Source organism: Cryptomeria japonica, chromosome 5 (assembly GCF_030272615.1).
Source record: "Cryptomeria japonica chromosome 5, Sugi_1.0, whole genome shotgun sequence".
NCBI lineage: Eukaryota > Viridiplantae > Streptophyta > Pinopsida > Cupressales > Cupressaceae > Cryptomeria > Cryptomeria japonica.
Genome location: NC_081409.1, coordinates 3,824,683 through 3,851,888, shown reverse-complemented (window position 1 = coordinate 3,851,888; position 27,206 = coordinate 3,824,683). Strand labels below are relative to the sequence as shown.

At 40.7% G+C, this 27,206-nt stretch overlaps 1 protein-coding gene across 2 annotated transcripts in view; it reads right to left on the bottom strand.

Moving 5' to 3' along the window:
* The window catches only part of LOC131077953 (phytyl ester synthase 1, chloroplastic), a 186,358-nt gene that overhangs the window by 36,146 nt on the left and 123,006 nt on the right, over positions 1-27,206 (bottom strand). The window contains exons 12-13 of one of the 2 annotated variants that reach the window (XM_058015550.2): positions 15,245-15,330; positions 10,592-10,701 (exon numbers count right to left, since the gene is read on the bottom strand). In XM_058015550.2, the coding sequence (XP_057871533.2) occupies positions 10,592-10,701; positions 15,245-15,330 (196 nt within the window). The remainder of the gene's footprint in view (positions 1-10,591; positions 10,702-15,244; positions 15,331-27,206) is intronic. The other variant, XM_058015551.2, reaches the window with a different exon arrangement.

Here is a 27,206-nt window from a genome sequence, read left to right as displayed (position 1 = left end):
GTTTGTATGTGCACTCTAAGACTTTGAGCTTAGTTGTAAATCAGATTGCAATCAATTAAAAGAGGCAAATTGCTTTCAAACTTTGTGTTGATTCAAGGTGTTATGTGACGACATTTTTTGGAGATTGATTGTGAGTTTTGAGGTGTTATACAAGAGGGATTCGAGCACAATCTTGCAGACTTTGAGTTGTTTATCGCGTTTGGAGTTTTAGATTGGTTTTCAGATTTGATACTGCAGACTTTGAGTTGCTTGTCATGTTTGAAACTATTGTAGGACGCTCAAGCAAAGGGGGTAACTTGCAGACTTTGTGCTGCTTTTATTTTCTATGTTTGTGCATAAGAGGTTCATCATGTAGTTAGACTTTGAGCTGCTACATACTGTGCTTGGTTACCAGGAAATCATCTAAAAAGGTTGATAGGAGAGTAAATAGTTGAAGAGTTTGAGCTTTCTTTCTGTTTTCCCGTCCCGGAGAAGCAATGAAGGACTTTGTGCCTTTATGGAAACTTTGCTTCTTTATTTAGTTTACTTCATTAATCATTTGTGCTTTCAGCTGTGATTCTTTTCTGAAAGAAGAGAAAATAATAAGTGTTTTTTCTGGAAAAAGAGAACAAGATAGAGTTTCACCCAGATTTAGAATAGATTTAGAGTTAGAGTTTATTTTTTAATTGTTTAAGTAGAAAGCAAAGGGGAAGCAACCGTGAAGGGTCTATTAAGACCTAAATATAGTGATATTTATTGCAACCTATTGCACATCCATATTACGCAAGTAAATGGTAAAATAATGAATGAATTAAATGAATGATAAAAAGATCATTTATAAGATTACAAGATCAATGTTTCCATTATGAAACAATCGATAACTGAAACATCTAATATTTACAACAGAATACAATATTGACCATTAAATAAACAACTAAAGATATTATTCTAATACCCTCCCTTGATGGTCAATCTGTCTACTACACCAAGTAGCCCCCTGAACTTAACAAACTTATCCAGATTAAGAGACTTGGTGAGGATATCTATAGTCTGGTCCTCAGTAAGAACATACTGCAAATCCACGGAACCATCTTTAGCCAGCTTGTGGATGAAGTGACAATGAAGCTCAACATGCTTGGTTCGCTCATGGAAGACTAGATTTTTGGTGAGTTTGAACACCCCTTGATTGTTGCAGAAGAGGGGTGAAGGGCCTATTTGAAACATCTAGATGTCTGAAAGCATCCTTCGAAGCCAAACTGCCTCACAAGCTGCTTTGACTGTTCCTCGATAATCAGCTTCTATCAAGGAAAGAGCTACGGCCTACTACTTCTTACTGGTCCAAGTGGCAGCACCTGTGCCCAAACTGAAGACATACCCAAATGTGGACTTTCTGTCTTCAACAGAGCCTGTGTAATATCCCCTGCTGATATTGGACTGAAAAGTAGGGAATATTGTCAAACACTTGGCGAACAACCTGTTGTTTTGTTTCAGACTGAGAATTTTCTGTGTGTTATTGATGTTGTTGCGTGTTTATTGACATAGGCAGTTTATTGTTGCATGTTATTGATTCTGAAGTTAGTCTTCAGACTTAGGCAAGTTTCAGTTAAGACCAAATGTCTGATTGCAAATATAAATAAAAGATATGCTAACATCCAAATATGCAAAGAGACTTAAAAATCAGACTTGTATTGACCATTGACATTTCATCATACAATTGCCATTAATGCTTCAGACTTTACAATTCAATAATCAGGTCTGCTATGATGAGTTTCAGATTATGCTTCAAACCTTACATGGACATCACAAACTTCCTTTACAATGACCACAAAACATCTATTTACTGCTCCAAAATCTGAAGACACCAAACTCAGACAATGACCAAAAACAAGTCAAGAATGTGCCAAAAACCTGGTTTGAAGATGCCGAACTGAAGGAGATGGCTGAGTGATGATGCTTGATTTATTTGGTGGTTTTTAGTGGCCACTAAACACAAAATCGCCTCTCCTTGATAGTGCCGCCCAGCCTCAAATAGTTGCAGGTTGAAGGATAAAATAATATCAGCTTCTAAGGCACCAAAAGTATCCTCAAAATGATCGCCTAGGCAAGGCGATTTGATTAAGCTCCTACCCACAAATTGTTCAACCTCCAATCAGCAGCAATGAGCGAAAATGTGAGTTCCAGGTGGTCTGATCAGCCCTTAATGGTAGACCTGCAACTGAGCCAAAATTCTACAAAATTCCCACCAAACACCTTCAAAATGCATCAGAGGGAATCGCCCTTCCTCCTAGATAATATTGCTGTCTTATAAACCTTGAAAGGATGCATTCACAATGACATATGAGCAAAATCGAGGTAGCTGAGGTCCGATGCAAAATGTCTCACATCTGATATGTCACCTGCAAATGGCACAAACTCCTCCAATATGTCCCAAAGAAGGTCATCTAACCTCTCACAATGTGTAGGCATAATTATCTTGTTCATTCACCCAAGGCTGAAATCTTCAACAAATCGTACATCATGAAAATCTGATATCAAACTCAATTAGCTCAGTATGAAGGACTGAGTGTCTCTCACTCTCAAGGCGGCCCTTCGGAGGATCTCTCACCCCCTCAATTATGTAGATCAAAGGGAGGCTTTGTTCCCTAAGACCAAATCTGCAGACAGCCCTTGGCTCCACAACATCAAAACAAGAGAAGATAACAAATAACCGATGTTCAACAATGAATCTCCCTCCCCTATTTATTCTTTTCATATCCCATCATAAGATTCCTTCTAGAAGATTTCTTCTTATCCGGTAGGTACACTTTATTACTATTTTATTACATATGTTATTTTAATTGCACTTTTAAAATATTATTACATTATAATTAAAGTGCACATGTCTCACGATACGTGTTATCTCCTTATTTCGCCATAAAACCAAGTAGAAATAGAATGTGAAGCCACTAATTTCCGCCAAGTCAACCCCCTAATCAATTCCTTGGCCTACGAGGGTCAAATTATAGGCCAAACGCTTCTGCGGACCGATCCTCATGAAAATGGGGACATTACAGCCTACCCAATTTGAATCTGTAATTTGCGATGTTCAAGTGGGATTCTTGGTTTTGCATGATTTCGTCCTCAAAAATTATGGCTACAAGTGTTCCTGTCTAGGGATTTTTTTACATTTTTTTTTGAAAAAAACAATGCTTTGTAAACTTTAGTTTCTAAGTTTGGCGATGTTTTCCTCAAAAATCATGGCTTCTTGTAGTCTGTTTTGGGGCGCCATGCTCATCTGCAAAAGTTTGTGGATGATTTGTGTTATCCAAAAGTTCTCCAGTTTCTGGGAGGGTCAGTGGTAGGCTCATCTCAATGATAGGGTCAGTGGCAGGCTCATGTTGCAAAACTAACTGAGAAGAAGGGGGCAGCCTTCTTTGTTTTTCTCTGGGTAGTTAGAACGATGACCATTAAGGGAGGGTATTAGAATATTGTAATGTTTTTTTAATGGTCATCGTAGTCATTTTAGTTGTCTTTAGTTAGTTTCTATTTTCGGCTTCAATCTACAATTGTTTCTTTTACAAACATCGTCTCTTGTAAATTCTTTAAATAGAGCTCTCACTGTATTGATTAATAACATCGAATATTTTAACAATCCAGGCTATTGTACTTGTTATCACAAAAGCTTGCATCCTTGCTAAGCTATCAACTCAACAACCTTGTGAAACATGGAAACAACCCCGAAGTGTGGGACCTTGCGCAAGGGGGTTGAATCTCCAGAGAAGGCCAACTTCCTTCTCAATCCAGGTGCAGGTGCTGAACCAACTCAACACTTCAAAACTTACCCTTAAGCCTATCCTAGTAAATTGCAGAGGTAAAGGGAAGAGAGAAATGCTTAAAACAAAAGGAGGTGATGCACCAAGATGAGATTGTTTCTCTCCCTACAACTAAAACACCCAGGAGATGCACAAACTTCAGTTGTATGAGTGACCCCAATGCATGTATGGAGGTTAGAATTCGCTAAATGTCAAGAGGGGAGAAGGTTTCCCACAAGTCACACTAAGAAATAAATTTAACATAGCATATATGAGAGAAGAACCACAAAACATACACCTATGATGAAGGTAAGGAAACATACACAGCATACATAAGCTGAAAGAAGGCAAGAATGGTGATTTCAATTAATTATAAGGCCAATGGCCAACTTACAGTTGCAAAATACAGAATAATACAAGAGAAGTGAGAAAGCATAGAATAGCTCCAGCCAACAGGGAGAGAACCCTTTACAATGAGGCTTAACAACCTTTATATAGAAAAATGGTTACACAAGTGATCATGACCCCTGTATGTCAGTCTGGGAGTGCAGGGAAGTGCATGCACTTGACTTCTGTACATGCAAGCAACCTAGCCATACCCTAAAACGGCAAACCTGGGAAGGGTGGGTTGACTGACCTTCCAAAGTCAGAGTATGAAGACATGACATAAGTCACTACAACAAGCATGGCCCCGTACCTATCCTGATGGAAATCCTGCCAAAAACATTAAATGCACCCCTGTGGCTCCACAAAAAAAGGTGCATAAGTCACAAAAGTTGTCGGAGCATTTAAAGCTTTGAGTGTTGATCACGCCATTTGGAAGTGTTGCCAACCGGAAAGAAGTCCGAGGACTTCGGAAACTCAAGTTCCCGAAGTGGGGAAGACAAGGAAAGAACTTCGGAACCTCGGGGTTTCGAGAAGGAGAAAAGAGAGCAGCAGGAAACTTCGGGACCTCGGGGTTCCGAAGTTCCGAAGAACTGAAAAAAGGGCTAAGGAAGGAACTTCGAAACCTCGAGGTTCCGAAGTTCCAAGGAACTAAAAAACGGCTAAGGAAGGAACTTCGGACCCTCAGGGTTCGGGAGTTCCGGGAAGGAAGAAGGGAAGCAAAGGAAGAGAGCTTCAGAACCTCGAGGTTCCAGAATTCCAGGGAAAGAAAGGAAGAAAGGCTAGGAGGGGGTTCCGGAGTTCCAAGGAACTGAGAAGGAGGCAAGGAAAAGGCGGGACTTAGCAAAGAAACCTCGGAACCTCCGGGTTCCGGAATTCTAAGGAAGGGAAGAAGAAGAGAAAGAAACTTCGGAACCTCGAGGTTCCGGAGTTTCGAGAAGGAAGAGAAAGGGAAAGAAAGAGAGGAATTTCGGAAACTCGGGTTTCTGGAGTTCCAAGAAAAGGAAGGAGAGGCAGCAAAGGGAAGGAACTTTGGAACCTCGGGGTTCTGGAGTTCCGGGGAAGGTAAGAAAACAAAGAGGGAACTTCGGAACCTCAGGGTTCTGTTGTGACGTTTTCACACATCGCCCCATTGCAAATGGGGACCCATGTTTTTTTTGCTTTTTAGGGTTTGTTCTTTGGGTTTTTTTAGGGTTTTGTTAGCTAGCCTTTGCATTTTGAACGTCGCCCAGGGGATCCAATGGATAAGCAAGTCCGGCTTGAGTGAGGTCCTGATCCTGAAATTTGGCTAAGTCTGGAATGTCCTGATCCTGAAATTTGACTAAGTCTGGAAACTGAAAAAACCTCCAAAAACTAGATTTTGCAATATAACTCCTGGAGGTCTGAAACCACTCTCAAACATCCTGAAAGTATATATGGAATATAACTTAAAGTATAAGTGTTTCTTCTTTCTTATACTTAAATGTTATATTCCATAAAATTTATCCTGATAGAGAGTTCGAAAAGTCAATTTTCGCTTGTGTCCTTCTCCAAGGGTCCAGAGCGAAAAGCGCTCCTGTCCCTCTCCACGGGACCAAGGCGAATCGCTCGTGTCCCTCACCAAGGGTCCAGAGCGAAAATGCTTAGTTGAGCCATTCCTGACCTTGTTTGGACGAATCGAGACATCAAAGGCATGGTGAAGGACGAAATGAGCATGATAGAGCATCCAGACTTGATCAAAAACAACGAAATGATGAAGTTTTTGCCTAGAGGGTTAAATTCGCTCCTGTCCCTCACTGAAGGACCAGAGCGAAATTCTTCATAAGGTACGATCTGGGCAAAGATCAAGTCAAGTTTATGTTTGAAGGCAAGGAAGGAGGTGAAATGAACTCATTGAAGATAAATTGAAGATTACCAAATGCCATCAAAGGACCAAAATGCTTAAGTTCGCTCCTGTCCCTCAGGAAGGGACCAGAGCGATTTTTGTTATAGATGATTTTCTTGCCAAGTTACAACCGATCTCAAGGCATGAATGAATGAAATGAAGTATGGCGAGACCATTGAAGATAAATTTTGAAGGTGATAAAGTAAAATGAAGCCCACAAGAGCAGGATCGCTCCTGTCCCTCTCCAAGGGACCAGGGCGATATAATGGTTATATTGTCGTTCCTCCAAATTCAAGGCACTCCAAGACGAAGAACAAGGTGGTGAAGACATTTTAAGACATCTCCATCAAGCGCAAAGCATCAAAAATTGCCAAAGATGAAGGATTTGCACCAAGACATCTAATTCGCTCCTGTCCCTCAGGAAGGGACCAGAGCGATATTTCCATAAAGGCATAAATTTCAAAAGTTAAGCAAGTGTCAAGCGACCAAGGGGATCAAAAAGACTACGTTTTACACGATGAGGACAATTGCAAGTTGGAGAACGCAAGCATGAACCCAAAGACTTGAAGTTCGCTCCTGTCCCTTGGGAAGGGACCAGGGCGATAATAGTCATGAGATTCATTCATTCGCACAAACAAGTCAATTAAGCTCAAAGATCCTAGCAAAAATGTCTAATTCAACGTGGAAATAAATACTTTGGACGTCGAAATTGCAAGAATCAAGACCCAGTTGATGGATCGCTCCTGTCCCTCAGTCAGGGACCAGGGCGATGAGGTACGTATCTTTCCATCTTCAAAATATTTTGGCGCTCAAACACATTTTTGAATTTATTTAAATGCTAGAAAATTTGATAAGATTGAAAATTTAATTAAAAATAGCATTTAAATATTGCATTTAAATATTAATTAATTTCTGCCTTGTAAAAAAAATCGAAGTTTATTAATTAAAAATGATGGCAAATTAATTAATTATTATAAAGCGCTTGGTATTTTATTGTTTTATGAAGGTCGGCCTTCCTTATTTATTAAAAAATCGTTTATAATTGCTTTATTTTTACAAAAGTCGGCCTAAATAATGATGAGAGGTAAGCACTTATAAAGGAGGGTTGTGAAGATCATTATTTTCACATTGTTATTTTATCATCTCAAGTGCGATTTAAGGAAGACAAAGAGGTGCGAATTATATTCAAAAGGGGTGCGAACTTGAAAATTCTATTGGTGCGAACTTGTCAAAGGCTTGAAGATCATGTCAAAAACTTGAAAGGTGGCGAAATTGCTATTTTGAAGGGAGATCACGTTGAAGACCATCTTATTTCAAATTTTGCCTAGGCGAATTCCTTTATTTTTAGAGTTAAGCTCTCAAGTAAGGTATGGCAAGATCTCTTGTTTTAATTTCGAATTTTGATCATCATTGCCTTAATTTTGAATTTTGAAAATTTGTTTTCTCTTAGCTCAGTCGTTTTTAGGAAATGATTAATAAAGGACTTATCATTAAGTTTCCTAAAATTTGCTCTCTAATTTATGTTATGTATTGCAAAATCATGGTACTAATTTTGAAATGTTGTGTAGGCATCAAATGGAGATCTCTTCAAGGAAAATCAAGCCGGATCCAGGACGGTCTTCGCCAGGACGGTCTTCGCCAGGACGATCAAGTAAGGACATGGGCAACCTCTTTCAATCCAACATTCCAAGGCAAGGTACATCATCATCCTGCACATCAAGGACACAAGGAGTTAGAACAAGGGCTCGTTGAAGAAGCAAATAATTCCAGATGAATTAATTAAAGCAAGCTTCTCAACAACATCAAGTTGAATATTTACCAAAGTTACAAGTGTCAGATGAGGTGGCATCCTAGTCATCACGTCTCCAATCAGTGAGGTCCATCTCAGCATGTCCAGATTCAATGTACTTAACTCATGGAAGGTGGCACAAACTCCGATGTACCTACCCCGGCTATCCATTGGTCGATTTTTCTAGAAGGGACATGTGTCCAAGCAATACAATTTTATCATTGGTCAAGCATTAAATGTTATGTAATGGTTGTAACAAACCTTAATTAGGGTTTTCATTGTTGAATCTTGGCCATTGATCTTGAATTGATCTAAGCCATCAAATTGTATTGTGGGCACTATATAAGCCCAGGCATTTCATTTGTAAAGGCTAATAAGCAATTGTTAGAGATAGTATGTAAATAGTTAGAATAGTTAGAGAATAGTTGGAAGCAATTAGAGTAGAATAGGAGGACAAGGCAAGAAATTGTTGCCATTGATTGTAAACAAACTCCATTTTCATTGAAGTAATGGTGAAATATGTCGTTTTCTTGCAATTTGCATGGTTTCTTGTTGAGTCTTCAATCTTAGATGGTAGATGATTAGATGAATGGAGGAAATGTTATTGATTGATGGTGGAATTCGTATATCCATACTACTAACAGTTTGTTGATTGCAGACTTGCCTTGTGTAGTCAACTGGAATCATTTAGCTTAAGCTCAATTTCAATTTGTCGCTTCTTCATTGATATGCATCAACTTGGATGGTGTCTATGCCTGCGGTGATAATTTGAACATCATAAAGCTCCCCTTAGAAGATCGCACTAGCCTTGTGTAGATGTTCCATTGATGTCAAAACAAGATCTAGTTAGAGTTTCATCAAAAATCAAATCATTGCTCCTACATTCTTAGTATTAGGATTAGATCCTCTCTTCGCCCTTATCCTTTTTTCATTTTTTTTTCCAAATCTAAGTTAGTAAGAGCCTGTGTCCAGCAAAGCAGATCGGAAGTTCAATCATCATATGTAAGTCCCCTTGTGATCCCAGCAAATCACATCATACCACTGGAGCTTGTCCACACGTAGAGACCCTACATCAAAGAACCTTGGAGTCATCCTAACTGATCCTTCATGCGAATCTTCAGCAGTTAGAGACTTTATTCAGGAGAGGATAAGATGCCTTTAGGTATTTTATTCTGTGTATGATGGTGTACAAAATACACGTCAACAAGTTCCGGAGTTCCAGAGAAGGAAAACAAGAGAAGGCAAAGAGAAAGAACTTTGGAACCTCGGTGTTCCGGAATTCCAGAGAAAGAAAGGAAGAAAAGGCCAAGGGAAGAACTTCCTCCAGACAAGGCAACACCTCACACTTCATGATTCTTCTACTTTCTCCTTGATCAACTACGGCAGTGCTGGTCCATGGATCGTATCTCTGATCGGTTCTTACTAATGGACCAAAGGTGTCATAAAATGACAACAGTACTATTTGGAAGGAGTCATACAAATTAGAAGTGTTTACTGCTATTTTTCCAAGTCCGATTGCAACCTCCCAACACTGTCATACAGCCTATTGTAACAGGCACAACATCATGTTTGGGGTGTGCAGCACATGCTGGGAGTTTTTCAGGGGTTCCCTATAGTCCACCTGATCCACTTCTTATTTCAATGGGTTTGGAGCAGCAATTTCATCAACCACTTGGTGTTTCTGCAGTTACACATCTTACAATGTTTTGTATTATTTGATTACAGCCATTTCCAACAAAATATTGCTGATATTGTTTCCTGTAACTAATTGTTCCGTCTGGGTACTGTTATTTCTACAATATTAATCAGAGTATTTCACGCTTGATATTTTTATTGTAATAATTTTGAAGATATCACCATCAAACAGAAATTGCACTTGATATTGTAAGAATCTTGGACAGTTTACCACCAGATCCATTTTAAACATTCCTACTAGGTAAATTACACCCTACATGCTAAATTTGTACATTGTGCATGATGATAAACTTTATATAGTTTTAGATGTTTGGGGTAGTTTAGATCTCAAAGAGTTTCCATTACCAATTTGAAGAGAAGTTTGACCTCACAAGCTGTTCGAATTTTAATTGTTCTCAAAAGGAAAAATTAGAAAGCTAACATACATAACAATCTAAGTCCACACCTCTCTCCAAAGCAATACCAAAATATTTGTTCTTTGCAATGAAGGGAAAAATCGAATCTCTACATGTTACACATACAATAGTAAGATGAAAGAGTAGAAATAGCAAATTTATGATTCTCTGCAAAACTCAAAAACATGGGAACCTTGTCAAGGATTTTAACTCATATGGGAAAGAGTAAAAGTTGCTGATAATATAACTTCAAGGAAATACATTATAAAGGATTGCATTGGCGAGAGACAACCATATGATTTATTCAGTGAGATTTATTGTAGAGTTGTGAAACACAAGTAAATGCATTTCTGGAAATTTGTTTCAGGAACCCATGTGCACATTTGTAACTGTTTTTAGTTGGTTGTGCAAATTTGTGTGTGAAAGTTATTATTGTAGAGTGGACAAGGGAGAGTCAGGCAGACAACATATTGTTTTATCAACGATTAAATATTCAATAGTAAATATCATATATAGCACGTGTCCATGTAAACAGTTGTTTGGATGCATGGAAGTGTGGCAGAGGAGAGAGAGATTTGAGCACTAGAGAATCTATGTCCAAATAACATATCATGAACATCAAAGACTTATTCTTTTCAGACATAAAATATAACTGGCATTAACTAGAAAAGTGACATGAGAAATAGAGGATTACCAGCAGTTAATATTGGCTTGCCAAATAAAATATATAGTCGCCCTGGAGGTTTTGGAGCCATAAATGGCATGTACATTGGTTGGTTAGCAACTTCACCAGATGCATTGCTTCTGTATTAGGACGATAAGCAAGATAACAATGTGATGTACTATTTAATAGTAACAATGTCTTGTTATATGATAAACACCAACATGACTGGATAACTTTTCTAACAAATTATCTAACACAGCAAACAAACAAGGAAACAATAATAAAATACAACGCCATGAAAGAGCAGAATTGATACCCTCATTTATCAAGCATTTGTTTAATGCATACAAAGCAACATATAACTTATCCTAAGGCATTAATGCATATTCCTACAAGATCATTTTTTGAACAAATCAGGTTCTCCTAGTCACTTATTTAAAGCATAATAAAGGAAAATTCACGAGTCATGTGCCCCAATCTGATCTGCACATTGGTATTGACAATTTTCATGCATGGCACTCCAAATAGATGAGTTAAGTTAGTTAACTAACTTGATCAGTTAAATCTTCTCAATAAATTACTGTTAGGGGTAAATAACTTATGTTAGTAGGAATGATAGTTATAATTGTGTTTATGGTTATGTTGCGTCACCGAGAGGTTCCCGTCGGGTAGTTGGGAGTTGGTGACGGTTGGCAACTTGGCCAACCGTCGAGTCTATATATTGTTTGGATGGAACCTCGGTAGGGGGATGATGTATTGATATGTTCTGGATAATTCAATAAAGATATAACTCTTCCGATCTAGTTGTTTATCATTATTACTATGCTGTGAAATATGAATGTTCTGTTACATGAATAACCGGTACGTGTGGGAGACACTGTGTTATCTGTGAGTGTTACCAACCTTACTTAAAGAACTAAACATTTTGGCGCCAATGCCTAAACGAACCTGGAGATAACCATGGCGGTAGGCGGAAGGAATTAATGGGCCGGTCATTCAACCAGCAATTAATTGTCGTGGACAGCGACACACACGAAGAGAGTACCGCGGAAGAGGCACGAGAGGATCAGTTGACGGCAGACTTGGTAGACTTGTGGGACATGTCAGTCACGCGGTACGTGTAGAGGGAGGCTCAAGAGAGAGTCGTCTCTGAAGGCACGGTACGTGGTGAACTCACTGTTAGCACTCCCGTCTTTGACCTGCTCGGAAGTATTCCAAGGTTACTTGCCAAAAATCTAATTGCACTTCAAGACCGAAGGGAGGAAACTGCACGAGAACTCCGTTGGCAACAAGTACTCCAAAGGTACGAGGAGCGGAGCCGTAGGGAGGAAGGGGAGAGGGAGGCTAGTCGATGCCGTACCTCTCGCACTTGATGCCCCTGTGGCCAAACAAGGACAAACGTACCATTGCCACCGAAGGGTATGAAGATCTCTCTGCATAAAAGAACAGGCCGAACGGAGACGATGGCTAAGGGAGGTTGCAGACTCGAGGAACTCGGAGAAACGCAGCACAATTCGGAGTGTGAGTCGAAGTCGTAGTCGAGAGAGACAAAGGCCGTGTACGTGGAAAGAGTTGGCCAAGGTCGCCAGGAACCTACCACTTCCAGACGTAGCGGAGGAAGATCTCGCCGACCAGGCCCCACACTCGACGTTAAGTGAAGAGGACTCTGGAGCCGAGTCACAGAGCAACCCGTCAGAATATTCTGAACAAGGAGAGGAGGCGATACGAGACCTGCACGAAGAGATCGCCACGATTTTTGAAGCAACATTATCTGGCATCAGGAATTTGTCCTTGTCAGAGGGCATCAAAATAGGAGGGTCAGATCCAGAAACCCCGGGAAGGAGGGACTATAGGAGCAAGGGTGACCAAAGCCCTGCGGACAGGGGTCCAACTAGACCAAGAGCGTATGGTACCTCCCGGACACACAATACCTTTCTGGCATATAGTCACTTCCAAGCGCTACATAGAACCCTCCAGGCAAGATCAATGGCACACACCCCGGAGAAACAAAAGCTTCCAAAATTCATGGGCGACGAGTCGGAGGACCCCGTACGGCATTGTAAGACATGCGTGACCATTTAGGAGGCAAATGGCTAGGACGACCGGGATTACTGGTTGAAGGCATTTCCAGCCACTCTACGAGGAATAGCCATTGACTGGTATACGGACCTGGATGCCCAGTATAAAACGTATTGGAACAGTTTGAAGAAGGCTTTCGAAGAGGAGTTCAAACTCCTACGGGACAACAATGAAATTGTGGCGGAGATTTACAATACCAAGCAGGGAAAAAGTGAACGCGAGTGGGCATATAGTAGAAGGCTGAGGGAACTGCTCAACAAAATGGAGAACCAGACGGCTGATGGCCTCAAGAAGAGATGGTTTGTTGAAGGATTGGTACCATCCCTCAAACGGAAGATGAAAGTGGTCCCCCCGCCCTCGTATGATGAAGCATACAACCATGCGATGGATATTGAAAGTGAAAATAAGACATCCCGAGGGAAGCGTCGGGTGAGCGATGGTGACAGTACGGATGAAGACAGTGATGGGGAGTCCAAAACCGTGCAAGCACTCTGAAGGGATATGATGAGGATGATGAAAGAACTAAAGGCTGACAAGGAAGGTGGCAGGGAAGGAAAGGAGCTATTGTGCACCGACTGCAAGACGGAAGGACACACTAAGGGGAGTTGTCCCCGCAAAGCCTTTTGTGACATCTGCCAAGTAATGGGATATTCCATTAAGGAATGGCCATACAACTTGAAAGCACGGACCACACAAGTGCTCTACGCCCAACCCGACCAGGTCACACCACCAGCGACACCTCCGAAGCCGGCAGCAAACTCTAACGCCTCTCCTGGAGGGTACAAAAAGAAAGCTAAAATACTGCAAGTGTATGGAGACTCAGAAATAGCAATGAGTTGCGAAGGAGAGTTCTAGTTTTTGTTGCAATCATGGAATTTTTTGATCTGTTTTGAATCTCTAATCTTTTTGCTGGTTGTAAAGAGTTTGTTGAAGCTTTGAAGAATTGTGGAGTGATCCAAAGGAGTTTCTAGCAGACCGTACACCTTGATAGACATTCCTCTTTACCTAGCTGTACCATCACGTGTACATATTTGAGTGATCTTTCACTGGTTTTCTGCTGCTCATGGTTGTTAGCCTCAGAATGTGCAGGCCGTACAGATTTGAAGGCAGATATTAAAGGTTTTTCAAGGTCATACCATTGCTAAAGGGGTTGTACCATGTGTTGGAAGTGGCGTGAGAAATGGTGAAGTGAAGCGCCTAAGTTTTGGAGCCATTGTCACCTTGAATATAGATGCCTAGAGTTTGCAAAAATGTTTCAAATATCATTCAGGTGAACTTAAAGGTTTGTAGTGAGTTTAATGGCATATTGTACCTGCTGTACTTGCTGAGCAGCAAAAATAAAAAGCTATCTCAGACCTGTAGATGACTAACTTTCTATATCAATTTAGTCATATTATCCTTGTTTGTGTTTTGGGACTGTATTATAGGAAGTTGGAAGTGTAATTTTCAATGGTATGCAGTTTGGTGTAACAGTGAGCTACAATCAGCAATTTTTGTGCATTACCAACATGTTTCAGAGGCTGATTTGTCACTGGAACAGCAGCAAAAAGACCTGATTATCAGACCTACAAATTTTGGTTGCTGCTCTACAGTCTGATTAATTATTCTTTCAATGTGATTTGATGAAGTTTAGGCATACTTTTAGGTGGTATTTCTACGTATGTTCACTTTGGGTGTGTCAGACATGAGTTGGTGAGATTTCCAATTGTCTTCCTTGCTGTCCAGACCTGTTGCAGCATGTCTACAGAGCATTATCAAACCTGTACCAGCATATTCTTCATCATTCATCAAGGTATATTGCTGTTGTTTCACAACTAGGTGATTAATTCATGTTATTTGAACAATTCTAAAGTGGTTGAGGCAGTTTATTAGTTATATTGGTCATGTTATATCATTGTAAAACGTTAAAAACTGAATGGTAATACCACTATCATATTTGGCATAATTGATTGTACTCACCCCACTGAATAAGTGGCTAATTTGCTATTTGCCCACTGAATAAGAGGATGGTTTTGGTTCTTGTCTTACTTATCCACTAAATAAGTAGTGAGTTTTGTATTTGCTTTCCCACTGAAAAGTGGAAGTATCATGTCTGTTTACCCCACTAAATAAATGAAGTATTGTAAGTGCACACTATTGTATAAGCATTAAGTGTTCTTTCTTTCAATATTGCATTAGCACTCCACTGAATAAGTGAGACTGGCCAACTTTCCGCCTAGGGCATTTCCCTTCTATTGCAAGCTTTCTAGTTTATTGTATAGTCCTGAACACCGTATGTTCTCACCTTGACCATCTCAGGAACTGGGTGATCAAAAAATAGAAAGGACCTTGCCTTCTATCACATTTCAATTGCAATACTTTCAAAAAAAAAATGGGGGTGTATATTACAGTGAATAAGATACATTTATACTGTATATTGTATAATGTGTTTTTTGTTGTCCTTATACCATGCCACCAAATCTTTTGTCATAGAAAAATTCAATTTTGTATTATCATGACAGATAATTAACAATCTGAAAATTAAAAAATAATGTAATTATTACACTTGTAAATCCAAATGTGTAACATAATGTAAAGTAAATAACAAACCAAAAAGGCATTTACCTTATATTACGAATTTCTTTATTAACATCTTCTACCATGTCCCTATAAAATGGTATGTGAATCACATCCTCATAATCAAGAAGAACCTGTACATGAAACCAATATATAAAAATCATTGTATTTCTTATTTAAGATGTCTATTGTCTCATCTTAGACATGATATGGTTCAATATTCTTTTAAACAAAAGCTTGCATCTTGTGCATATATACTAGGCATTCAGATTTCTTAAAAATTAACAGATGGTATATCCTATCCATAGAGGCTAGTTACTAGTCAAACTTACCTTTAATATTCAAAAATGATAACAACATTTCTGCCACAGGAAATTAACTGCACACGGAAGAAATTTGAGTATTTATAAAGTCCGAAAGGTGATGTCAAGCAATTTGTTTAAATATACAAATCAATAGCATCCATGCTTGGCTTGATGCTAATGTTCAACTTATAATTTTGTCCTGAATAAGTGGTTAGAATCTAATATTGCACCTGGATATCTCTGACCTCTATTTTGTGATATTTTTATTGCAGAAAATCACAAACTAGAGTCTTGTATTAGGCACTTTGGATAATTTTCAAGGCTCTGCACAGAATATAATGAGTCCACAAAAGATGATGGATGAAACACTGTATTAAAGAGATTGGTTACAATGACAAATTACATGTAAGGAGATAAGCATGCATGTTGAATGCATTAACTTTAATGAGCATGTATTGAATAGAACACATGGGAAAACTTCACTTATCAGTGCCATAATGCACCCATACTTAAAAAGTATGGAAAAGATTGCATAGAAGTAACAAATTTTAAGTCTTATTTTTTTCTCAATAAATAGAGGTGCATTATCAAAATTGAGGACAAATTTAATTCCATGTATAAAGACATAATGAGAGTTTCGAATTCAAATACATCATGTACATATCATGTATGACATCCTAAGGGTTCTTCCAACCTTCTATTACATTTATAGAGCTTTCGCATCTATCCTCATTGCGATAGAAGCTCAAGCAACACCCAAATTTGGCAGAAAATTACATGGGGATAACATATATTGCCAATCAATTTTCCAAGTGATGAACTCCATGGATCTAACGATATGAAGTCACATTTGTGGGAGGAAATTCTTCTAAAAATATAGACGCATTTAAAAAGATTAAAGACAAGCCAACACCAATTATATGAAAGGTTACCATAGTTGGCATAAAACGCATATTGTTACGTTTGATAATTTTGGTTACCTGACAGTGTATTAATTAATTGTATTAAGTGGGTTGCCACTCTCGGGTAGTTATGTGTCGGTTGGTTGATGGTTGTGTACCTCTCGGCAACCGTCGAGTCCTTTAAATATGTCGTGTACCGCCAAGGAAGTACTACAATATAATCGTACATATTGTAATCCTTGGCCGACCATCTCTGGTCTTCTTCTCTGTAATAATTGTATGTGTGAATAAAGATATATTCTACTGCCGTGTCTGGTATGCATTGTCATGTACAGTATTATTTCCTGTATTTAATTTATCAGTTCTACCAGCAAACATTTCGGTGTCGTTGCCTTAAAAGAAATTGGGTTAGCCTTGAGTGATTCATGTCCATAGACCCCATTAAAGGTGAGAAGAGGCCACAGGGTGCTCAAGACCAAGCGATTAGGTGATCCGCTGACCCTTCGCCGAAAGGAGCACAGAGACGAGTCGGAGCCTGGAAGTACTCGGAGTGTTGGGACTGCAATGTTCCCTGACAGTACGATGTGGCTAGAGAGGCAAGGGAAAAGGCCGTACGGTGGGATGAGGAGAGGGACATACGGTGCAAATGTCGTACGGTGGAGTGAAGACTGTACAGTGGTGTGAGGGGTGGCAATACGGTGTGAATGTCGTACGGTGGAGTGAGGGAGACCATATAGTGCAGAGGATGTACGGTGGTGTGAGGAGGGATGGCAGTACGGTGTGACCGTACGGTGAAGGTGCAGAGGTGCGGTTAAAGTTGGATGGAGGTACAGTAGTGGGTCGTACGGTGGGTGTATGCTCGCCATGTTCCGCCCTCAAGCCCTTCAGATACTTAGTCATTTTGTATAGCGTAGTGGAATAAATTATTATTATCACAAGCACAAGAGACTTAGGTGTAGATAATGAATATTCGCACATGCACAGGAAATTATATTGATAATGATCGCACAACAGATTACACAGACTCGGAACAGAAGCAAACTAGGGTGAGGAGGACTCCCACCGAAACTACGGATGCCAAGTAGGGAGGATCTCTCACCTCAGAAATGACAGACAAGCTGAACTCCAACTGGAATTTGCACAAACAAGAGAAAATACCAAAATTCGCATACCCATGACAAAGACTAACTCGGCCATATATATGGGCTCCAGGAAACTTCCTGAAGGGTTACAAACGGGCCGACACGACCAACCAAGACTTGGCTAATCTAATTAAATAAAAGGGCTTGAAAGATTTGTTATTAAATTTGGGGCCTTACAATAAAATAATTAAATTTATTATTTAATTATATCGGGGACATCACAGGGATGCTAGCGGTAGACATGTAGAGGACGCACAAGTGTCTGAGAGTGCAAGGAAAGCACTGGAACGTAGCAATCGGAACAGTCCACCGAAGTGTTGGGGACGCTAAAGGTGGACGTGTAGAGGACACCTGCGTGGCCGAGAGTGCAGGGAAAGCACTGGAACGTGGCGTCTGAAACAATCCACCCAAGTCAGGCACACAAGGTGAATACACACGGTACCTTCCAAGTGAAACAATGGTGAACACTCAGGAGAAGCAAAAACTGCCGAAGTTCACTGGGGATGGATCAAAGGACCCCATACGACATTGCAAAACTGGCAATTGATTGGTATGCTGACCTCGATCCCCAGTACAAAACAAGATGGAATAACCTAAAGAAGGCCTTCAAGGAGGAATTTAAATTCCTGACTGATGACAACGAGATCATGACCAAAGTCTATAATACCAAGCAATGGAAAAATGAGTGTATGCACTTACAACCATAGGCTCAAAAAACTGTTGAACAAGATGGAGAACCAGCCAACCGACGGGTTGAAGAAGAGGTGGTTCATGGAGGGATTGATACCCTCACTGTGCAAGAAGATGAAAGTAATGCCGCCATCCTCATATGCCGATGCTTGCAATCGGGCAATGGACATCGAGAGTGAAAACAAAACCTCCTCTTGAGAGAAGAGGAAGACCAACGATGATGAGAGCACCGAAGGTAGCAGTGAATCCAAAACCATACGAGCCCTTCAACGGGATATGTTGAGAATGATGAAAGAATTGAAGGCTGAGAAAGGAACCAGCAAAGAAGGTAATGAACTATGGTGTACTGAGTGCAAAAGTGAGGGGCACACGAAACGTAATTGTCCTAGAAATATGTTTTGTGAGATTTATCAAGTGTTGGGGCATTCAATCAAGGAGTGCCCGTACAATTTGAAGATGAGAAGTACACAAGTACTCTTCACACAAGGAGAGTCCAACCTATCGAAATCACAAAATGTATCGCCAAGCAGTTATGGAAATCAACGAGGGCGAAACCAAATACAATATGACTCCAGAGGAGGTCCTATCATACAGTGTCGACAATCTAAAGAATGGGAACACTTTGCGAGAGATTACCAGAACAAGAAAGACAACGTACAATTATTATGCAAATGGTGTGAACCAGGTGACCATGAAGACACCAACTGTCCAAAGCAGAAAGGGGTAAATATGTTGGACGTCAAAGAGCCAGACGAAGAAGTACTCGCAATCACGAGTTTACAAAGCAAAAAAGCAATGTACCCCGATCCCCATACGGAGAAGGAAAGACTCTGAGAGGCAAAGGCAGATGTTTAATGGGGGATGGCGGAGGAGGGAAGGGCCTCACATGATGCCGCCACTACTCCACCATGGTCGGAGTCAGAGAAAACTATCATAAAACAAATGTCGCAAGCTACCGTACCAGTACGACTATCTGACCTTTTGCAGACTATGCTACAATTGAAAATGGCCCTCACAAATGTAGTCGGTGACAATATCATCGGCCAGGAATGTCGCGAGCCAGCGGCAAAATCACATGGCCCATCTGCCATGGACTAGCTAGTGGCAAAACCATCTGGCACATCAGTCGTAGACCAGCCAGCGACAAAACCATCTGGCACATCGACCGCGGACCCCATGCTGCTCACAGTGAGTATTGGCCGAGAGCCAGCTGTGGTAGAAATGGAGATCATGGGACGGAAGTTGACCAATACCATCGTGGACGGTGGCTCTAAAGAAAATGTATTGCCAGAAGAAACATGCAAGGGTCTAGGCCAACCAACCCTCTAGCCACCAACATTCCAACTTGTAGGTGCCAACCAACATCGTGTCAAACCTTTGGGAACACTTATGGCACAAAAAGTTGTTATCGGCACCCAACATTTCTTCCTCGACTTCATTGTCATTCCATTGGAGAAACCGGCCTATGACGCCCTCCTCAGAAGAGGTTGGCTAATCATGGCGAAGCCAAATCATTATTGGAAGAAGAACACACTCTCCATCGAGAGCAAAGGGCATAAATATGTGATTGACTTGAGGAAGCAGGCGGTGAGTGAAGAACTGGCATCCTCCGACTCAAAGTCTGAGGGTGGAGAGTTTGGTATGGACGAAGGAAGGAAAGGCATGGAACCCAACGATGAAGGTGTGCTCGAACTGTAAGATTGCTCTGAAGATGAGACGAGTTCCCTGAATGCACTATTCCACTGGCAAATGGAAGACTATGAGGTATTTTCGCCAGCATGTAATTTCCTTGAAGCTACACCCCAAGGTGAAGAGAAACCAATGAAAGCATGTAAAGTTAAGGATAATACATCTGACAATATCACGATGGAAAATGGAAGCAAAAAGAAAACGGAATCAAAGAAAATAAAAATATTTAGGCGGCAAAATATGGAGTTGGTCAATGAGAAGATATTTAATAATGGAGGTAGTAAGCTAGTACGGGAGGGGAGGAGTGAGGCTATACGACGAGGAGACAAGGAACAAGATACTCAGCCATATGGGTTTGGTGGGAGCCCATACGTGGGTAAGGTGCATCTATCGAAAAAGTTGTACAAGACGAAGGAGATCAAACAAGTGTCGTACAGAAAAGAGGGGATTCAACCCATACATGAAAAATCATACACGAACAGTGATGTAGAGGCACAGAGAAACTAGGTAGGATTCACAATCCCAACATAGTCACTCAACTTACTCCAATTGATCAATCAACAAGGGCTTACTTTCACACGTCAACCTTACAACAAACTCACAACACCAATGGTCGACATCACCAAATACTAGACAAGATACCTCTACCTATAGCCCTTACTCACACTAGGCCATATGCACTCAAAAGCTCAAACACCAACAAGAAAGCACAGACCCAAACCACCTTCATACCATGTCATTTCACATCCCTCTTGACATGCATCATGCATTGGAAGTGGTCTACAAACTTCCTAATATCCTTGTTCTTCACAAAGGCTTCACAATCCTTGTAGCCCTAGTTTTTGAGTCTTTGGGGAATATCTCACAAACTTCCCAAACCACTTGACAAACAAATATCAGATTTGACTACCCTTTTGGGCCCTCTATAACATATGTCAGATTCAGCTTGGAGTCCCTTGGACCAACTGTACGGAATACTACCTGTCCTAATTGGTCAAGAGCCCCAATTAGGCCTGTTTTACAAAGAAACCCCTCTAGAATGGACTCTAAGCAACTTCACAAATATTTGGACACTCAGAAAATGTGTCAAAACCAAGGATTCCACAAGAAGTTTGGGCCTACACTCAACTAGTTTCCCTCAAACCAATCTACCCCTCTTCAATTGCTTGCCATTACACAATGCCAAGCATTTCAGTGCACCTTTTCCTCTCCTCCACTCACGGCCACCTTTGTCAACCCTACCATGCTATGATACACCTGTTGGCCCAACATTTATTCAAGGTGGCGCTGGATGTTGTGATGTATTCACACATCGCCCCATTGCAAATGGGGACCCCTGCTTTTTTTTGCTTCCTAGGGTTTGTTTTTTTTAGGTCTTTTAGGGTTTTGTCTGTTAGCCTTTAGCTTTTGAGTGTTGCCAAGGGGATCACCTGGATAGCAGGTTCTGCTTGAGTTAGGTCAAGTTGGTAAGTGATGAAGTTTGGAAGTCCTGATCCTAAAATTTGGCTAAGTCTAGAAGTCCTGATCCTGAAATTTGGCTAAATCTGGAATGTCCTAATCCTGAAATTTGACTAAGTCTGGAAACTGAAAATCCTCCAAAAGACTAGATTTTGCAATATAGCTCCTGGAGGTCTAAAACCACTCTCAAACATCCTGAAAGTATATATGGAATATAACTTAAAGTATAAGAAACTATCTTTCTTCTTTCTTATACTTAAATGTTATATTCCATAAAATTATCCTGACAGAGAGTTCAAAAGGTCAAATTTCGCTCCTGACCCTTCTTGAGGGTCCAAAGCGAATTTCGCTCCTGACCCTCTCAGGAGGTCCAAAGCGAATCTCGCCCCTGACCCTTCCAGAGGGTCCAGGGCGAAAATCAATCTAGGACTCATTTCTTGCCTTATTTGACCAAATTTTGATTTGCAAAGCATTTTGTTTGGACTTTGGAATTGATTGAAAGCCTTGAAGAAAACGATGGATTTTGGCCAAGATTAGGAGTTTCGCTCCTGACCCTTGCTGAGGGTCCAGAGCGAAAATCATCATAAACTTCATTTGCTACCTTGTTTGAGCTTGAAATCTTGTTCCTGGCTTTGAAAACGATCTTACCTTGCCCTGTGAAGTGATTTGAAACTAAAAGATTGAGCAGTTTAGCCTAGATTGTGAATTTCGCTCCTGACCCTTGCTGAGGGTCCAGAGCGAAAATCTTATTTAAGCCTATTTTGTCACTAATTTTGGCTAAATTTTTATGTGCAGGGTCTCCTGGAAGGAAGGTTGAACATCATTCAAAGGTTTGGACGCTTGCAAATTGATGAATTTTGGGCAATAAAAGCAAATTCGCTCCTGACCCTTGCTGAGGGCCCAGGGCGAAATTTTGAATTTCTCTCATCTTGCAACAAAAAAAGTCAAGTTTTGGACATAGACGAAACAAGGACATCACCCTTTACCCACCTGAGAAAGTGTCAATTTGAAAAAGTGAAGGATTTTGTTGAAAACTTAAAATTCGCTCCTGACTCTTGCTGAGGGTCCTGGGCGAAAATCTTGTGGGAGATGTTTTTTGCTTAGTCTTGGTTGAATTGGAATGTCAAAGAGGTTTCAAGGTGAGAAATGAAACATTTTGGCCTAAATGGCAAAATTCGCTCCTGACCCTCTCTGAAAGCCCAAGGCGAAATTCTCAAAAACACCTTTTTTTTGCAAAGTCAAAATGATGTTCTATGATTGGAATGGATGTGAAAAGGCATGTTTTACCCTTTGAAGATAATTTGGATGGCGAACAAGAAGCAAACAAGCTAGATAAGCAAAATTCGCTCCTGACCCTTGCTGAGGGCCCAGGGCGAAAAACGTAAAATTGGACTTTTCCCTCCAGAATTAAGCAAATCTAGGCCTATGAATAAGCTTGAGATGATGTTCTAATGCCTTGGAAAGCGATTCGAAGTTAGAAGGATGAAGGAGTTGTCCTAAAACCAAAAAGTCGCTCCTGACCCTTGCTGAGGGTCCAGGGCGAAAATCATAAAACCAACATGTTCCTTTCCAGTTTGTGCTAAGACAAGGTTATACCAAGGTAGAAATGGCCTTCGAAAACATGATGAATGAAGATTTGCTTCCAAAACTTGATGATTCTAAGCCAGGGAGGAAAAATCGCTCCTGACCCTTGCTGAGGGCCCAGGGCGAAAATTTTAAAAACTCTCATTTTACCTTGCAACAACAAAGCAAATTTGGATGCGGTGGATAAGGAGAGACGTTGTCTAGTGATGAATAAAAGTTTCAACAAAAAATGATGATGGGTTGAGCCTAATTTGCAAAAATCGCTCCTGACCCTTGTTGAGGGTCTAGGGCGAAAATCCTTAAAACACCCATTTTGCCTTGCAGGGACAAACCAAGCTTGGATGGAGTGAAAGAGGAAGACCTTTGCCTAGCCTTGAAGGGTGGATTCAAGAAAATGATGAAGGAGTAAGCACAAATTTGAAAAATCGCTCCTGACCCTTGCTGAGGGTCCAGGGCGAAAAAATCCTAATTGCACTTTTCTTCCGAAATTCAAGTGAAATCAAGCCCAAACTCCAATAAAAGATGCCATTTGGAGTGCCTTGGTGATATTTTGGATTTGCGAAAATTGGATATTCAAGGTCTAATTTGGAAAATCGCTCCTAACCCTTGTTGAAGGCCTAGGGCGAAATTATTGTCAATCTTCATTGTGGTCTTAATCAAACATTGATATTCCTCAAACCCCCCAAAATTTCTAAGTTTGAGACATTTGGAAAATTAAATCAAATTCGCATTAAATTAGAGGCATATTTAATTTAATGAATTAATTTTTAAGCCTTGAAATAATAAAGAATTCCATCTTGGAGGCATCCAAAATTAATTTTTTGAATTAAAATTTGCTAGTGAGCGCTCAAAGGCATTATTTTGCCTTTATAGGCAAGTCGGCCCACCTTTTTAAAGAGTTTTTATCTAATTTTTTATCCCTTTTGCCAAGTCGGCCTTGGAGGAAAGAAGGTGAGCGCTCTATATAATGGGGGTGCTTTGTTCAAGTTTTAATCATTCATTCATCCCTTTTTAAATGCGAAGTTGAAGTGCGAATTGGAGGAGCGAAATATAGCATGTTGGAGGCGAAATTCTACTAAGTGTGGAGACTAAGGAGGGTGAAGTTCATTTTGAAGGCAAGTGGAGAGGCGAATTTCTTGCTAGATTGGAGGATAATTTCCAGATTTTGGAAGGTATTTGAAGGCGAATTTCCAGATTTTGAAGAAGCTAGTGGAAGGGGGAGCTCTTTCGAAGACTAATGGAGGCATAATTCATCCATGGGAGGACTATAATCTAAACCTTGTCTAGCAAAATCCAGTCTTCTTTCATCATTTTCGAAGGTTTTATATTAAAAGCATTCAAGGAGGAGGTATGAAGAATTTTTTGAAGTTCTTATTCATGACTTATTGTGATTTCATAGCAATTTTGTAAAGTCTAAGTCTTGAAAATCCAATTTCCATTCATAATTAGTTTGAAAATGTATAATTCTTGATTTATCATGTCTTTTTCAAATTAATATCTTAAGTTATACCCTTGAAAGGTCTTAAATTTCATGCTTTAAGGTTTGATGCTCAAAGACTAACTTTAAATCTTTTGTGTAGGCATCAAATGGCGGCCCCGAAGTCAGAAGATCAACTACTTGGTAGACTCTCATCAAAGAAGATCAAGCAAGGATAAGGGCGACCTCCTCCAGTCTAGCATCGACAAGGACGGCCTTCTTCAGTCAAGCATCATCAGGAATAACCTTCTCCAATCCAGCATTCCAAGGCGAGGTGCATCATCATCCTGCACATCAAAGACAAAAGAAGTCAGAGCAAGGGTTCGTTGGGGAAGCAGATAGTTTCAGAAGAGTTAATTAAGGCTAGCTTCTCAGCAACATCAAGTTGAATATCTACCAAATTACAAGTGTCAGACGATGTGGCATCCTAGTCATCACTCCTCCAGTCGGGTTGGTCCACCTCAGCGTGTCCAGATTCAATGTACCTAACTCATGGGAGATGGCACAAACTTCGATGTACCTACCCCAGCTATCCATTGGTCGAATTTTCTAGAGAAGACGTGTCCAAAATTATTTCAATGGTCAGAATTGAGTTTGTTGTAACAAACCCTAATTAGGGTTTTCATTGTAGAGTCTTGGCCATTGATCTCAAATTGATCTTAGCCATTGAATTGTATTAAGGGCACTATATAAGCCCCGACTCTTCATTTGTAAAGGATAATAGAGAGAAAATAGGAAATAGATAGTCAGTAGTTAGAAGGTGAATAGTCAGTTGATAGAATAGCAATTAGAGTAGAATAGGAGGACAAGGCAAGAAATTGTTGCCATTGATTGTAAACAAACTCCATTTTCATTGAAGTAATGGTGAAGTGTGTTGTTTCTTGCAATATGCATGGTTTCTTCTTGAATCTTCAATTCTAGATGGTAGATGATTAGATCGAATGAAGGAAATTGTTGAATGCACCTGTGTGGAATCCGTTTAATCCATACCACTAGCCTCTTACTGATTGTAAGGATGCCTTGTGTGGTCAACTGGAATGAAATGAGCTTAATCTTAAGTCGTTACACGTCCATTGTTCATGCATTATCTTGAATGGTGATCATTGTCAGATGGTGTACGATTTGAACATATTGGAAGCATCCCTTAGAAGATCGCACTGAGTTGGTGTTGAATTGTTCAGCCTGATGGTGAGACCCAGCCAGTAGGACTCTACCTAGTCATTCATCCATCTTCTCGCATTCTAGGTAGTAGAGTAGACTTCTTGAACCTTGCATCTTTTGCCATTTGTTTATCTTCCAGTTAGTTAGTAGGACTTGTGATTCCAGCAAATCAGACGTTCAGGTCATTGAGTGTAAGTCCCCTTGTGATTCCAGCAAATCACATTATACCACAGAGAGCTTATCCACACGTAGAGATCCTATAGCAAAGAACCTTGAAGTCATTCCGATTGATCCTTTTCGCGACATCTTCAGCATTCGGAGACTTTATTCAAGAGAGGATAAGGTACCTTTAGGTATTTTATTCTGTGTTCGCATGTGCATAAAAAACACATCAACAGGCCAGCCATCAATATTGTCCGGGGCAAGGAAGACGTGCGGAGCGAACGGGTAGAAGCCGCACTGGAGAGCATTGGTACAACTATACCCACATGCAACCATCAATGCTTGTTACTGATGGTGCATGGAGGACATCAGGTCGTACGAGCAGTAGGAGGCCACATGGAGTTGGGGAGGCTATACGAGGTGAAGTTGTATGCCACATGCATCAAGTTGAACATGTTGTACAAGGAAGCACGAAGGTCGTACGTAGAGGAGAAACAACATAGGGAGAGGGTGTTGTACAGCCCACACGGAGGTACGCTGCACGAACAAAACAAAGGAAGACTGTATGCCGCAGTGAAGAAGTCGTGGATAGAAGTCAAGTTGTACATGAACAACATTGACAGGAGGTGTCGTACAAACTCGTACGGATTTTGGGTGATAGGGGAAACCGTACAAATTCGTACGACAAGGGCAACACATTGATAGGAGGTCGTCGTACAAACCCGTACGAATTTTGGAAGACAACGAGAAACCGTACAAACCAATACGGAACGAGTAGGGTGTTGGCGGAAGGTTGTCATAGGTTGTCATACGAATCCGTATGGTGGGAGGTGATCATAGGCAAGACAAATTCACCATACAAACCCATACCGAAAGAGGACATTGGCCAAGGCGAGTTACCGTACGAAAAGCAGGGCATATGCAACTCAAAATCGTTGTACGAATCCGTACGGAATCATCAACTTGGCAAGGCGGCATTTCTGAATCGTACATGAAGAGCATCAAAACCGTGCAGATTCGGTCGTACGTAAGGACAAGCCTAGGCCATACAGGTCATCCATCGAACCGTACAGGCACATAGGTGTGCAGGTCGTTCTAACTCAAGAAGGTCAATCCTCTCTAAGTGTAATGGCTCAAGGAAGCCAACGAGGGTGGCTAGGCTCAAGGAAGTCAGCACCTCTCTAGATATTAAGGCTCAAGGAAGCAAAAAAAAAAAAAAGGGGTGGCTAGGCTCAAGGAAGCCAGCACCCTAGTAGAGTAGGATGACACGAAGAAGGTCATTCCTCACTAAAGAATAAGGGCTCAAGGAAGCCAAAGGTGGGCAGCTTGACTCAAGGAAGTCAGCACCCTAAGTAAGAATAAGGGCTCAAGGAAGCCAAAGGTGGGCAGCTTGACTCAAGGAAGTCAACACCCTTAGTAAGACGAATGACTCAAGGAAGT